Source organism: Alosa alosa, chromosome 6, assembly GCF_017589495.1.
Source record: "Alosa alosa isolate M-15738 ecotype Scorff River chromosome 6, AALO_Geno_1.1, whole genome shotgun sequence".
Taxonomy (NCBI): domain Eukaryota; kingdom Metazoa; phylum Chordata; class Actinopteri; order Clupeiformes; family Clupeidae; genus Alosa; species Alosa alosa.
Window position 1 is genome coordinate 5216344 of NC_063194.1, and position 14244 is coordinate 5230587.

General features: G+C 46.9%; 1 protein-coding gene across 2 annotated transcripts in view; it reads right to left on the reverse strand.

Annotated features, from left to right (window-relative positions):
* Positions 1-14244, reverse strand: part of rab11fip4a (RAB11 family interacting protein 4 (class II) a) — a 69933-nt gene that overhangs the window by 17958 nt on the left and 37731 nt on the right. The window contains exon 1 of one of the 2 annotated variants that reach the window (XM_048246529.1): positions 7142-7594. The exons of the other annotated variant lie outside the window; for it this stretch is intronic. Coding sequence (XP_048102486.1) covers positions 7142-7222 — 81 coding nt within the window. The 5' untranslated portion in view covers positions 7223-7594. Of the gene's footprint in view, positions 1-7141; positions 7595-14244 lie in introns of those variants that run through there. 2 annotated transcript variants of the gene reach the window in all.

A 14244-nucleotide genomic window follows, 5' to 3' on the forward strand; every position in this document is an offset into this window, starting at 1 on the left:
AATGTGGGAATGCCTCCATATGAAACCTTTTATTTCATATTGGTTTGTAGAACCTGTAGTCCATAATGACTCACCTCAGACTCTCCCACATACCATTGGACGTCACATACCAGTGGATTTACCCCATTGGACAGTTCAACCCACAAGGCACTTGAAACTTAGCCAATTGAACCACCCTAATTGGAAACTGCCTAGTAACACTCACCACCTTGAGGCCCAGATGCACATGCCCTGATTCAAACTAATGTGGTCCCTTTACCAGTCCTCCCCATCCACCCCTTCCCCACCCTCCCCCCCCCCTCTTCCCCATTCTCTCCTCCACCATGTCCTCTACCCTCTTCCCCATTCTCTCCTCCACCCTCTCTCCTTCTCTCCACGCAGGGCCATCCTTGCCTGAGGTTGGCTAGACTGGGCCTACATTATTCATTGTCAGGAATATAGGGCAGAGAAAGGCTACAGTAACAACAGACCATCGCAGCCCCCCACCCCCGCCCCACTGCCTCTCACACACACACACACCCACACACCCTTCACTCACATCCACTACTAAAGTTGACCTACATTAAAAAAGTGTTTCATCGAAGCCTATAGTATAAATACCATTTAAATAAATCCATCAACACCAGGCCCAATGGGGTGTTTGAAGCATTTAGGGAACCCTGGTTCAAATCTTGTATAATGAGGTGGTGGTAGCATAGTGGCTAAGGAGCTGGGCTAGCATATAGTAGCCTGAAAGTTATGGGTTCAAATCCCAGCTTCCACTGTTGTGCCCTTGAGCAAGGCTCCAAACCCAAGTTGCTCCGGGGACAATGTAATCCCTTGTAATATAGTTGACATATGTAAGTCACTTTGGACAACAGTGTCTGCTAAATGTACATGTAAAATAATCTGTGATATAGTAACTGCTGGGTCAGGTAGATAATGTAGCAAATTGTACAAATAAAAACAGTGAAAACATTGTGCAAGAGGCAGGACAAGAGCCAGAGCAATCACTAATCCCTCCATGGGCAAAGTAAAAAGAAAAGCTAATTACGCAACAGTATGCAGCATTCTGATGCCCAGGCATCCCAAGGCTACTTCTATCACTTTTTTGTGTGTGTGTGTGTGTGTGTGTGTGTGTGTGTGTGTGTGTGTGTGCGAGCGTGCGCACGTGTGTGTGTGTGTGGCATTGGGTATCGTTATATAACAGAGCTGAGTCAGAACTAGCGAAGAATGCTTGTGTGGCTTGTCACTGCACGCTAACAGCTAACAAGCTACGACGTAGCAGGCTAATATGAAGGGATCGCTGAGTCACCGCTTTGTGAGTTTCATACACATCTCCAGGAGGCAACGCTCTATCTGACTGTCACATCACCAGCATAGTTAAGCAAACACAGTCATGCGCTGTGCTCATCTGTTTAACAGTGGATGACCCATGCTATGGGTAGCTCCTCTCTGTTTGTATGTGACATGAGGGCTTTTGCCACCACCTTGCAGTCAGGGAAACCTTCAAGTGCCACGTTTCTATTGATTTTGCGAATTAGCTGAAAGAAGTCTGACCACTTCTATTTTTAGAATTAGCGGCATATTCTGCTCTAGCTCCTGGAATTGTACCATAATGGGATATGAAATGTGTAATAAAATGTTGTATTTTCCTTAACACCCATTTCCCTACCTCATAGGATATAATAAAGCACTTTGATGTGACCTTCAGTGTGTGGCATTTGTAGTATAGTTCAAGCAACACCATGATCCTTCATCAACACCATGATCCTTCATAGCACCAGCACAAACTACTGTATATTTCACCTGGCACAGACATGACACAAACAAGGAGAGCAAAATTTCAATCCTGTCTGATTGTGTCACTGCTCTATAAGATATTTGCCAGATATACACACACACCCACACCCACACACACACACACAAACACACACACAAGCACATAGATCAATGCCACACAATGTCATTGGTATCTGCTCTGCATTGGAAGCACGTGGGCGTGTGAATATTGGCTGCTGGAGAGAAACTCCATCAATCCTGATATATTACACATTCTGCTTATATTCACAGATTGAATGTGGATAAGACATATTGTAGGGGCAACCTGCACTGAAGGCCGATATATTGTGACTTACAGTATGAAAATAAGATTGTAGACTGCTTTACTACTGCACTCAACTGATATTATTTGTGTCATGGGCAAACTGTGTGTGTGTGTGTGTGTGTGTGTGTGTGTGTGTGTGTGTGTGTGTGTGTTTCTGTGACTATTATTGAGTAAAGGAACTTGTCTGCTGTTGACGACGCTGGCTCCATACATCCTATAAGCAGGCATGTCTGCTCTCCTTCTGCAGTATAAATAATGGAGATGTTTATGTCTAAGGCATCCAACCAAGAGTAGATGGACGGAGCACCAGATGAGGGTGTGGTGACAGACAAGTTTGACAAGAAAGAGAAAAAGAGAGAAAGAGAGTGTGTGTAATTGTCCACTTATTAAGATTGTATACAAGAGAAAGTATGATTGTGCGTTTGTGTGTGTGTGTGTGTGTGTGTGTGTGTGTGTGTGTGTGTTTTGGTCCTTAAATGTAAAAACATGTCTTTTTCTGCCTGAAATGACTGCATATAACTAAGGGGATGGATGGGCTTCTAATTCAGCAGTGTTTTGGAGAGGGAAATAGAATGTGGACGTGTGATGCATTATTGCTCTATTGGCAGTGATCGTGCTCTTTTACAGTGCTCCTAGGGGTATAACAGGGTTTAGTGTGTGTGTGTGTGTGTGTGTGTGTGTGTGTGTGGACAAGGAGAAGAACAGGCAAAAAAACTGCAGCAATGTATGTCCCCTGAGGACAAAATCAAAAAACAGTAACGTGCCGTGCATCGGACACACACACACGCGTGCACACACACACAGACACACACAAACTCAACATGCACACACGCACACACACACACACACACACACACACACACACACACACACACACACACAACCTCAACATGCACGCACACACGCGCACACGCACACAGACAGACACAGCACACACAAAGAGCACACACTCGTATCTCCTGATCCAGCTGTAGGACACATAAAGACACAACACAACAAACCACCTACCAAAAGAACACAGACATAGGTATGAAGATACCCATACAGTATGTCACACACACACACACACACACACACACACACACACACACACACACACACAGCCACAGAAACACAGAGAGACAGACAGAGAGAGAGAGAGAGAGAGACTGTTGATGTTGACGACTGAATGGAAATGACAGGGTTTTGGTAGGAATCTGCCCACTCTCTCTCTCTCACTCTCTCTGTCACTCACACTCACACACACACACACACACACACGGAGCAGACAATAGAGAGGACACAGAGACAGAACAGAGTCATAATAATGAGTCATAATCTAGCGCTATGTGGATCAGTCGGCAGTCTACAGAGGAGCAGCTCTCTCCTGCACGCGTTATTTTTAGAGGCAGTCTTTCAGAAGCCTCCTCCATAATCTGGCCCCCGTTAACCAGCAAATCAAGGTCAAGTCAGTGCAATTTTGCTCAGGGGGCAGAGAGGACGGACACCCCAAGCCTACCCCCACCCCAGCCAATAGCCCTTGAGCACTTCTCCATCACAAGCACACACTTAACTCACAAACACACAGACACAGTCACACAGACACAGACACACACACAGACACACACACAGACACACACACAGACACACAGGGACACACACACACACACAGACACACAGACACACACACACACGCACACACACACAAAGACACACACAGACACACACAAACACACTGAGGAACCCAACAGTGGTGAGAGCACCACTTGTCTCTGCTAAGCAGGTGTGTGAGTGAGACTCTATTGGTTCATGGTTATAAGCAAGGTGAGCATCTCCCAGGTGCTGACCTGAAACTGACCAGACAACAGCGTACTTCTCACTGGCCGTTAGCTCACGGTTTGTTACAACAGAAGGCACCCTCGGCTCTAAGTGAGCGAAGCAAGACTGGCACTCTGTGGGAGGTTCTGACAGGCAGGCTACACTGGGCATGGAACTGTGTTCCGTTCACGGAGTGTCTGCTGCAACCATTAGCTTCCGCTACAATCAATGAAACTGGCTACACCAGACGTGAGAGCAGTGTGTGTACGTTTGAAAAAATTAGACCAGTCATCTAAAACAATGTTTACGCTGCGCGAATGGTGCTTCACCGCCAGGCCACACATCTTATTGAAATGGTTTACAATATAAGTTTTCAACTGATTGTGAACCAGGGACCATCATTCTGACTAATTACTTAACACCAGGACCACCACTGAATAAAAATACTGATTTCCACATTGCAACTACAGTACATTACTGAATCCATGGTCAGGGACCACCAGCAATGTCCTCATGGACCACAAGTGGGCCGCGGACCACTGGTTGCAAACCCCTGGTCTACAAGGAAACCCAACACTAACAACAGCAACAACAACACACGCTGGCTGCAGGAGCGATAGCCCTGCTCTGAAACAACGGCCATTTTAATAGGCAGAAAGAACAATCACTGCTCATGAATGCACCTGGCAACCAAACAGCTCGCCCTTACACACAACAGAATGTCAATGAACAGCAATTACCCTCCCACTCCAAACTATAACACTGAATTACGCTTCTGTTCTGTCTGAGCTTCTACACACAAGCCTCTGGGAAGAAGAGAACTTGCTCGTCGCACAATAACAATAAAAGCAGGAAACTGCAAATCACAAAAGATCGATATCCACCCTGTCAGCCTACACACAGAGATATAGACAGGGACAGAAAGAGAGAGGGTGGGGTATGTATGTGTGTGTGTGTGTGTGTGTGTGTGTGTGTGTGTGTGTGTGTGTGTGTGTGTGTGAGTGTGAGTGTGTAGATGAAAGGCTTGAAGATTTGTTTTGAATCTATAACCTTCGGGAGGACATTGGAAGATGACATTTATGCAGACGCAATTAAAAAAAAGTCAATATGCCCTTACGCTGCTTCATGGCATGATAATAACAATGCTTAATCCCCTGCAGTGTGCCACTATATCAGAGAAGGAAGAAACCCTGGCGAGCAACAGTTTGATATGCAGCTCCAGTCCTGCCAGATAACAGAGCACTTCAATAGGGCTCACATTGAACTCCATGCTACCACATTCTAAAGATCCAGCAGCCGTATCACTGCCTGGTGACGTGCGCCGAACCCCACCACAGGTAAAGTTTAACCAGCCCGAGCATTTGGTTAAAGTGACGAAAGCCAAACAAAGCAGCATTGGTGGTGGAGGCTCTTCAGACAACCGGCCAAGAAAGAGGAATCTCAAGGCACGCCTGGGCCATTGTTGACTGACCTTTTCCCGAAACCAAAAAAGACTCCTTTCTGGGCTGTCAACGAGAGAGCTCTGATACTGCGGGTGTCTGCAACAGGCCAGACGCAAGCAGCAGGTGGTTGTCAGACTGGCGCATAGGGTCTCTTTTACCCTACACCCCCCTCTATCCCTACACCCCCCTCTATCCCTACAGCCACCACCCCTTCCCAAAACAACACATGAGGCTCTTATTGTCTGCTGAGCACCACCCCCTTCTCCAACACCCCTCTGCTATATATCAGCTGTATTCATACCCCCACTCCCCGCCTCCCCCTCCCCCTCCCCACCACTCTCACACACACACACCCTTAACACAGGCCTGCACCCACACCCACACCAACACCCACACAGACACACACACCTCAATCACCAAGGTTCCAATCACAGGCAACTTCAGAGACCAGACTTTGGGCCCGTCCAAACGAGGCCAGTTATTTTGTCTCTCACCTCCCTACAGACCCCCCCCCCCACCCCCCTAAAACACAAAAAAACACAACATAGATAGAGAGAAACATCACTATGTGAGGTAGATGCATGATGACTATGTGAGGTAGATGCATGATGACTATGTGAGGTAGACACACGACTATGTGAGGTAGAAGCGAGACTCTAAACCAGATGAGACCCCTCCTGTATGCTGACGATGGAGTTCAGAATAATGACTATTTCCCAACATACTTTCAATAACTGAATAATCCTCTGAGGGAAAAAAATCTACTAACTGATTGAATATGAAATTCAGACAGATCAGTGGCCAAGAAGCTGACCATGCGTCCAAGAGAACAAACGACAGCCTGTGTGGTGACTTCACAGTCCAGTGTGTGTTTTGGGGTCGGAGGAGCTGAACAGAATTGGTAAATATGAGGTCACCAACGTTTGGGGTGAGGCTGTGTGTGACAATCTCTCATGCCCATGAGCATACGACATGCACACTTAACGATGCACACACACACACACACACACACACACAAATTAGCATTTCAATAGCATGACCCCCTTTGCCTCTAACGGATTCCCTCCTGCTATTCAACACAACTCGCCCCTCAAGTCCAACAGGGAGTTTTCTTTTTTTTTACTTTCAGTGCAGCTGTTTACCCTTTAGCAGGAAAAGAACAACACAGCTCATTTACAAAAACACTTTAACTCAAGGCACCACCACACCTCCTCCCTTCCTGTGGAGAATTAAGGAAATAAGTTTATTTAAAGACAACGCCTTTTCCCCATCACCCCATTGGAAAATAAATACTTCCCTCTTCAACACAGACAGAGCAGTGCAGTGGCATCAGCTCCATCAACTCAAAAGAGGATACCCAAAATCCCTCTGTGGTCTCTCAGGAACACTGAGAGAGAGAGAGAGAGTACTCAAGTGTTTCTCCCCAGTGGGGCTGTGTAAATGCCTGAAAGGTTGAATAGTCCCACAGGCTCTCTCACAACAGAGCAGTTCTAATCAGAAAACCTGCACAGGCAATAAGGACCTACAGAGCAGCGAAGGGAACTGTCAGCATCAGTCTCTCACACACACACACACACACACACACATAAATCCACAGCATAGAAGAGAGTGAGAAGAGAATGAGAAGAGAGCCAAAGAGAGCCAACATGACACACACAGTGAGCTGGAACAATGGACTTTGGCCGCAGTGCTCTCTCTCTCTCGATCTCCCTGCTTTCCCCCCTTCTTCCCCCCTCTCTCTGTCCCTCTCTCTCTGTCCCTCTCTCCCTGTCCCTCCACACGAGCCGAGCCCACAGACTCCACATGTCTCTCTCACCCTGGCGATCGCGGTTAGCGTCGAGCCATCGCCTCTGCCACAGGGGGCTAGAACGGCCAGTCCTCCGTTGGCCGCAGACATCCACGGTCCAGTCTTCTGCGCACCGGTACTGCCAGAGACCCGTGTCCAGTCCAACAGGTGAGGTCAGAGAGGAAGATGTCAGCAGCAGCAGCCGTGTCAGTATTCCGCACTGCTCTCCGTATCCCAGTGGGAAGCAAAAATCCACACGGTAGATAGATAGAGAGAGAGAGTGAGTGAGAGAGAGTGAGAGAGCGCTCCTCACAGGCTAGATGAGCTAAATCCTTTACACTCTCGGACACTCAAACACGCGCACCGTCACACAGTCTTACTCGTTGGAACAGCATGCGCAAGCATGCACCTACACACACACACATATGCACATGCACTCTAGGCTATAGCTCTGACAACAGTTGCTGAGGTTAGGCCACACCTCCCAGCAAAATGCCTCTCTCTCTCTCTCTCTCTCTCTCTCTCTCTCTCTTTCTCTGTCTCTCTCTCTCTCTATCTTGCTCGCCCATGGTCTCTCTCTCTTCCTCTGTCATGCTCACAATCTCTCTGTTGTTGCTAAGCAACTATTCAGTTGGGTCATCCCACCGCGGTGACATCAACCAGAGTGAGTGTTCAGTTACAACACACTCAGGTCTCTCTCACACACACACACACACACTCACAGCTACAGTATTCCATGGTCTGTTTCCAAGGAAACACATGGATGGTGCAATCGCTGCTAAAACCCGTTCAGTCATTATTGATAAGACTGCAGACGGTTTCGACGCCACTTAAGTCTGTATTGCCAGTGAAGCCCTGAGATTTGTTTCGTAGCCTACTTTTGTGTATGTGATGATAAGAATGTAATATCGTAGAATGTAATTAATGCAGGCTTTGTTTAGTGTTTGTTGGAAATTAAATACATTAACTCAGAAATGATTTCCTTAGAATTCCTGCACATAAATGCAAACATCTCACAGTCCCAGGAGAGAGAGAGAGAGAGAGAGAGAGAGAGAGTGTGTTTTGTGTGTGTGTGTGTGTCTATGTGAATATGAATCAAAAAACAAATCATTCAAACAAATCCATCAGCAAACTAGCAAAAAGTAAATATTTCTTGTTCACAGCTGAATAAAACCTTCCAATTTCCAAATTAAAAAAGTACTTTCCTATCCTGATTAACGCTGATACTGAGACTTTAAAATGAAATATCAACTGGGCTTATTGCCAGCGAAGGGGCCCCATTCAAAAGGATCAGAATCCAACTGAGACTTGATTGTCTCCTGTTATTGGTCCATGCAGCAGGACAGCGTTGGCCAGCTGCCATCATGAACTCTCGGCGTTAGAGCCGCCCCGCGGGGAGGGCTGTCAGCAGATTGTCATGGTCAGGAGAGACAACCTGCTCAACCTGCAGTCCGAAAGGTGTGTTGACACCTGGTGTGTTGTCAAATGAAGGTTTGGGAGTGTGAGCAGGGGTGTAATCGAGGGATGGGGAGAAGGAGAGAGAGAAAAAGGAAAAAAAGAGAGTGTGGGAGAGGGAGAGGGAGAGGGGAGCTCTCCCATCTCGATGTCTACGCTGCCCCACTTTTCTGTCTCCCTGGAGACTCCCTGGAGCTCACTGCAGGAGAAGCCTCCAAATACCACCACCACCACCACCACCGCCCTGATACTGCAGCTCTCTACCTCTCTCCTTCAATCTCTCTCCCTTGTGTCTCTCTCCCTCAGCATCTTTCTCTAAACCCATTCTCTCTACCTCCCTCCACATGTCTTCCTCCTCTCATTCTGTTTTCTCTCCCTCCATCTCTCCTCTTCCATATATCTGTTCTTTGGCATCTCCCTCATTCCTTGGCTCCCTCTGGCTACTCTATTAGCAGCAGCAGTTGTATGTCCTCTCTCAACTCAACATTGCTTTTATTACCAGGACTGTAGGTACAGTGTTGCCAATGCACAAAACAGCCTAGCAATTTGTACAATAACACTGAGAACACTGAGAGAAAAGGGGGGAAATGATTAATAGTAAAAGTAACATGAAAAATTGTGTGCACGCACTCTCTCTATTCTCTCTCTAAAAACAATGAAACACACCAAACCATCCTGTAGACTAGTCACTGTCTTCCTCTGCACTGCTGCGCTGAACGCAGGCATCCATTCCAAGAGATAAAGAGAACTGAGGAGGAAGAAAAACTGGGAGGGAGACAGAGAGAAAAGAGTGAAGATGGTGAAGATAGAAAGAGAGAGAGAGAGAGAGAGAGAGAGAGAGAGAGAGATTCAAAGGTAGCAGAGGAGGTTGTTGGAATTGAAGGTGCTGGCTAAAAAGGCAGGAGGAGTGGAAAGAGAGAAGATGAATGACAGAGAGAATGATGGAGAGATAATAAAAGAAAAGAACGTCCAATCATGTCCTCTAGGATGGATGATGAATCAAAAACATGGATAGATCCACAAACCAAAAACTCCTGTTCAATTGGCCGGCTAATTGCGCAACAGCTAATTAAAAAAATCAACAGGAGCTATTTATTTGGTGTGCAGATCTATTCAAAGAGGGAAGGAGAGACAGAACCAGAGAGGTAGAAAGAGGGTGAGCAAGGGAGTGTGGGAGGAAAAGAGGGGGGGGGGGCAGCAGTTTGTTTTTGTCCACCAGGACCATGAAAGGAACGAAATCAATCAAGTCAGCATTGCAGCCATCAAGGACCACAGAAACCAGTTTTGAATTTGCAAGAACAGCATCAACAAGAGAGACCAATCAGGAACATAAAGAACAGCATGAACATGAGAGACCAATCAGGAACATGAAGAACAGCATCAACATGAGAGACCAATCAGGAACATGAAGAACAGCATCAACACGAGATCAATCAGGAACATGAAGAACAGCATGAACATGAGAGACCAATCAGGAACATGAAGAACAGCATCAACATGAGAGACCAATCAGGAACATGAAGAACAGCATGAACTGCAGAGACCAATCAGGAACATAAAGAACAGCATGAACTGGAGAGACAGCATCAAAGTCAAAGCAGGGGCAGAGCACCCAGACATCAGCGATGAAGCAAAACCTCCATCCAAAATAACCTTCATCAGCTGGCTGCCACCTTGACAGAGTATGAATTCAGCAACACTTGCAGAGTTGGGCTGAAACCACTGGCATCTGCTCAAAGTTAGTGCTTTTGAATGGATCCACTGACATTGTCTGATTTGTTTTAACCAGGCTTTGGTGGTACAAAATGTATTATTCTACCAACCCTGTGTGTGGACCAGCAGAGTTTTTCCGCATAAATCACCCATTTCCTCTGGTGGTATCTATTATATGACTCACGCTGTGAGTGAGTTACAACCCCACAGTGGGACAGACACCAGCGTGTTAGCGTGTTAGCGTGTTAGTGCGGCTGCCTCCTGTGTCCGGTACACCACTGAGCTTCTCACAACACAAGTTAAAATAAAGAGGAACACATTCTCTAACACACACACACACACACACACACACACACACACACACACACACACACTTGAATTCTTTATGAGTCCACCAATCAAATTTCTTCCACAAAAGATTCAAATGTTCTCATTATTATTATGTGTCCATTATTTTCTCCCTTATTCCCTTTTTGCCACCCTGGTGCTGAGGAGAGGCGCTCTTGTGGATTAGGCGCGGGGGGGGAATTTCACTGATCTGTTTAGGGAGGGGCACAAATAGCTCACCCCAGAGTTAATACACACACATGAACACATACAAAGGCGTACACACACAAACACGCACACACACACACACTCAGACAAACACAGCCATGAGTCGACAGAGCAACAAAAAAACAGGGGGGGGACAAAATAAATCGCCAGTTACCCTGGAGCTCGGTATGTTTGACAGCAGCTTCAAAGACATAGCCATTGCCTGCCAAAAACACAGACACATCTACCCACAGAGAGAAATGTAGAAAGGAAGAGAGGGGGATAGAGGGGAAGAGAGACAGACAATAAGACAGAAAGAGAGCAAGAAGGAGAAAAAGAGATGAATAGAGAGATCTTCAGGAGAGATGGAGAGAAAACAAGAAAGTGTGGCGGCAAAAAAGAGTGATGACAAGAATGCCGGCATTGAGGAGAGAGCGACAGAGAGAGAGAGAGAGAGAAAAACAGAGAAAGAAAGAGGGGAGAGAGAGAGAGAAAGGTGAAAGAAAGAGAGCACATGGAGGAAGGAAACTGAGATGTCTGCTGTGCATACAAATCACTCTGCCCTTCTCTGCTACACAGGCAGGTCTGCACACGCCGACACAAGGCATCCAAACAATAAACAAACTAATCCACCAAAACAACAAGCAAACCATAAAGATGGAGATAAATGTAAAAATGACTGTCACACCCACTCTGCTCCAGACCACTAGTGTGAACTGCGTCGTGATTGCCAATGATGGCAATCAGTGATGTCATTTCCTGTGGCTCAGCTGACCATTAGTAGCACACCTGTCAAATCTCAGTCAGACATAACTATAGGTGGGATTCAATGCAGGATGCTGGAAGCGACATTAAAAACAGTGAAAAGAAAGAAAATCTTGTCTTTTGTGACTTCTTTTACCAGCCGACTGTGTGTGTGTGTGTGTGTGTGTGTGTGTGTGTGTGTGTGTGTGTGTGTGTGTGTGTTTCATCTTCTCACTCTCAGATCTCACAGGCCAAAATAGTCTGTCGTGACTTCATTCACCAGCTGAATGCTTTGAAGTCGTTGCCTGAGGAATAGACCAGGAGCCACCGTACAACCAGTCCTGAGGCCTAAAAAGACAGCTAGACACAGAGTGGGGACTCAAGATGAACAGAGTTGCACACACACACACACACACACACACACACACACACACACGGCTACATACATACACACACACACACACTACATTGGTTATATTTGCAACCATATCCTTTTCAGTAGTGTGAGAGATTATTCACCTAGCTGAGGTTGAGAATAACAAGCTAGCTACAGACTGAGATACTGAGGCCGAGAAAGAAAGGCAGAACCAAAGAGAGGCAGTCAGAGCCTCAGACAGAGGGAAGAAAAAGATGTTCTAGAACACTCTATCCTCTGCCCTCTCTCTCTCTCTCCCTCTCTTTCTACAGTTCACAGATAATGGTTTGTCCAATGTCCTGACTGAAGTGTATAAAAATCTATGGAAGGGCTGAACTGCAACATGGGCCACTGCATTCTTTCAGGACCACACACACACACACACACACACACACTCTCTCTCTCTCTCACAGTGATCTCTTTTGGCTTTAAAAAGACCAACTGACCAATCGATTTGGGGCAATGTCCTCCTCTGTCTCTAGCCTCTGAAATTATGACTCCATTTAAGAGCACTTACAGGAGAAACCCAGGAGTCATCAGGAGCACACAGACCCCACATCAGGAGCACACAGACCCCATATTCAAAGAGGGAAGGAGAGACAGAACCAAACTAAAACAAACCTTCAAGGAGCTAAAGGATTTTTGCTCTAAAACTACATAAAATGTAGTAAAAAACTTGGTAACTGCCCCTTTGGCATGAATAACAGCTTGCCATAAGCTTAACTTGTGTCTTTCGGTGGTATTATTGGTGACATCATGCTGTGAAAGGGTTCTTTTTATATTTTCGCAGGGTGGTCCGATCCGAACCCCACAACTACATAGTGCTTAGCCTGGGGAGCTTGCAGGAACTATAGGTGTCTACATCTGTGCTTACACCTGACCATACATAATCAAAGTGAATTTGAAGAAAATACAAAAACGAATTGGTATTTGCCAACAAAACATACCTCAAAAAGTGTCAAATTGTTACATACTGTTTACTGTTTTTTATATTTGTTTAGTTTCATGATGAATGTTTCTGGGGACATTAACATACTTTTTACCAACTTGCCATTTGACCCCCAGTAAATAACTATAGACGGTCACTGAGCGTTTGCTGGTACTGTATGTTCCTTTGCTCTGCTTGTCTTGTTCATTGTGCTTCAGGGCAATTCCACTCAAAACTGTCACATCCATAACGCCAACTAAATACCATGGCATTGTGTTGGCGTTATGGATGCGACAGTTTTGCGCGGAATTACCCTTTATCGATGCTGATAGTGCTGGTAAGAATGTGATGCAGAGCCCCTCTCCATCATCAGCTGGGAGACTGGTGACTGGTCATTCACTCTTGCTTCATGTGCAGGGGACGTCTGACAGGTTGGCTGCATCACATCACTCAGATGGCACAAGCTCAGGTAGATGAATCTGGCATCAGTGGAGCAAAGCGAGACAGTGATACTCACTCAGCTGGAGAAGGTGAACAAACGTCTGTCTCTCACACACACACACACACACACACACACACACACACACACACACACAGCCTGCTCATCTCTATCCGTCTCTAAAGGACGAGTCAGGTAGCGGCCAGTCATCTGTGAAATGGAGTGGTGCGGCGTGGTGTCCCTCGTCTGTGAAGGTACAGCTCAGATGTCTTCATCTCCACATCGCCTTATCCCTCACCACCCACCTCAGCTCTACCCCACCTCATCCCTCACCACCCACCTCAGCTCTACCCCACCTCATCCCTCACCACCCACCTCAGCTCTACCCCACCTCATCCCTCACCACCCACCTCAGCTCTACCCCACCTCATCCCTCACCACCCACCTCAGCTCTACCCCACCTCATCCCTCACCACCCACCTTAGCTATAACCCACCTCATCCCTCACCACCCACCTCAGCTCTACCCCACCTCATCCCTCACCACCCACCTCAGCTCTACCCCCACCTCATCCCTCACCACCCACCTTAGCTATAACCCACCTCAGCTCTACCCCACCTCATCCCTCACCACCCACCTCAGCTCTACCCCACCTCATCCCTCACCACCCACCTCAGCTCTACCCCACCTCATCCCTCACCACCCACCTTAGCTATAACCCACCTCAGCTCTACCCCACCTCATCCCTCACCACCCACCTTAGCTATAACCCACCTCAGCTCTACCCCACCTCATCCCTCACCACCCACCTTAGCTATAACCCACCTCAGCTCTACCCCACCTCATCCCTCACCACCCACCTTAGCTATAACCCACCTCAGCTCTACCCCACCTCATCCCTCACC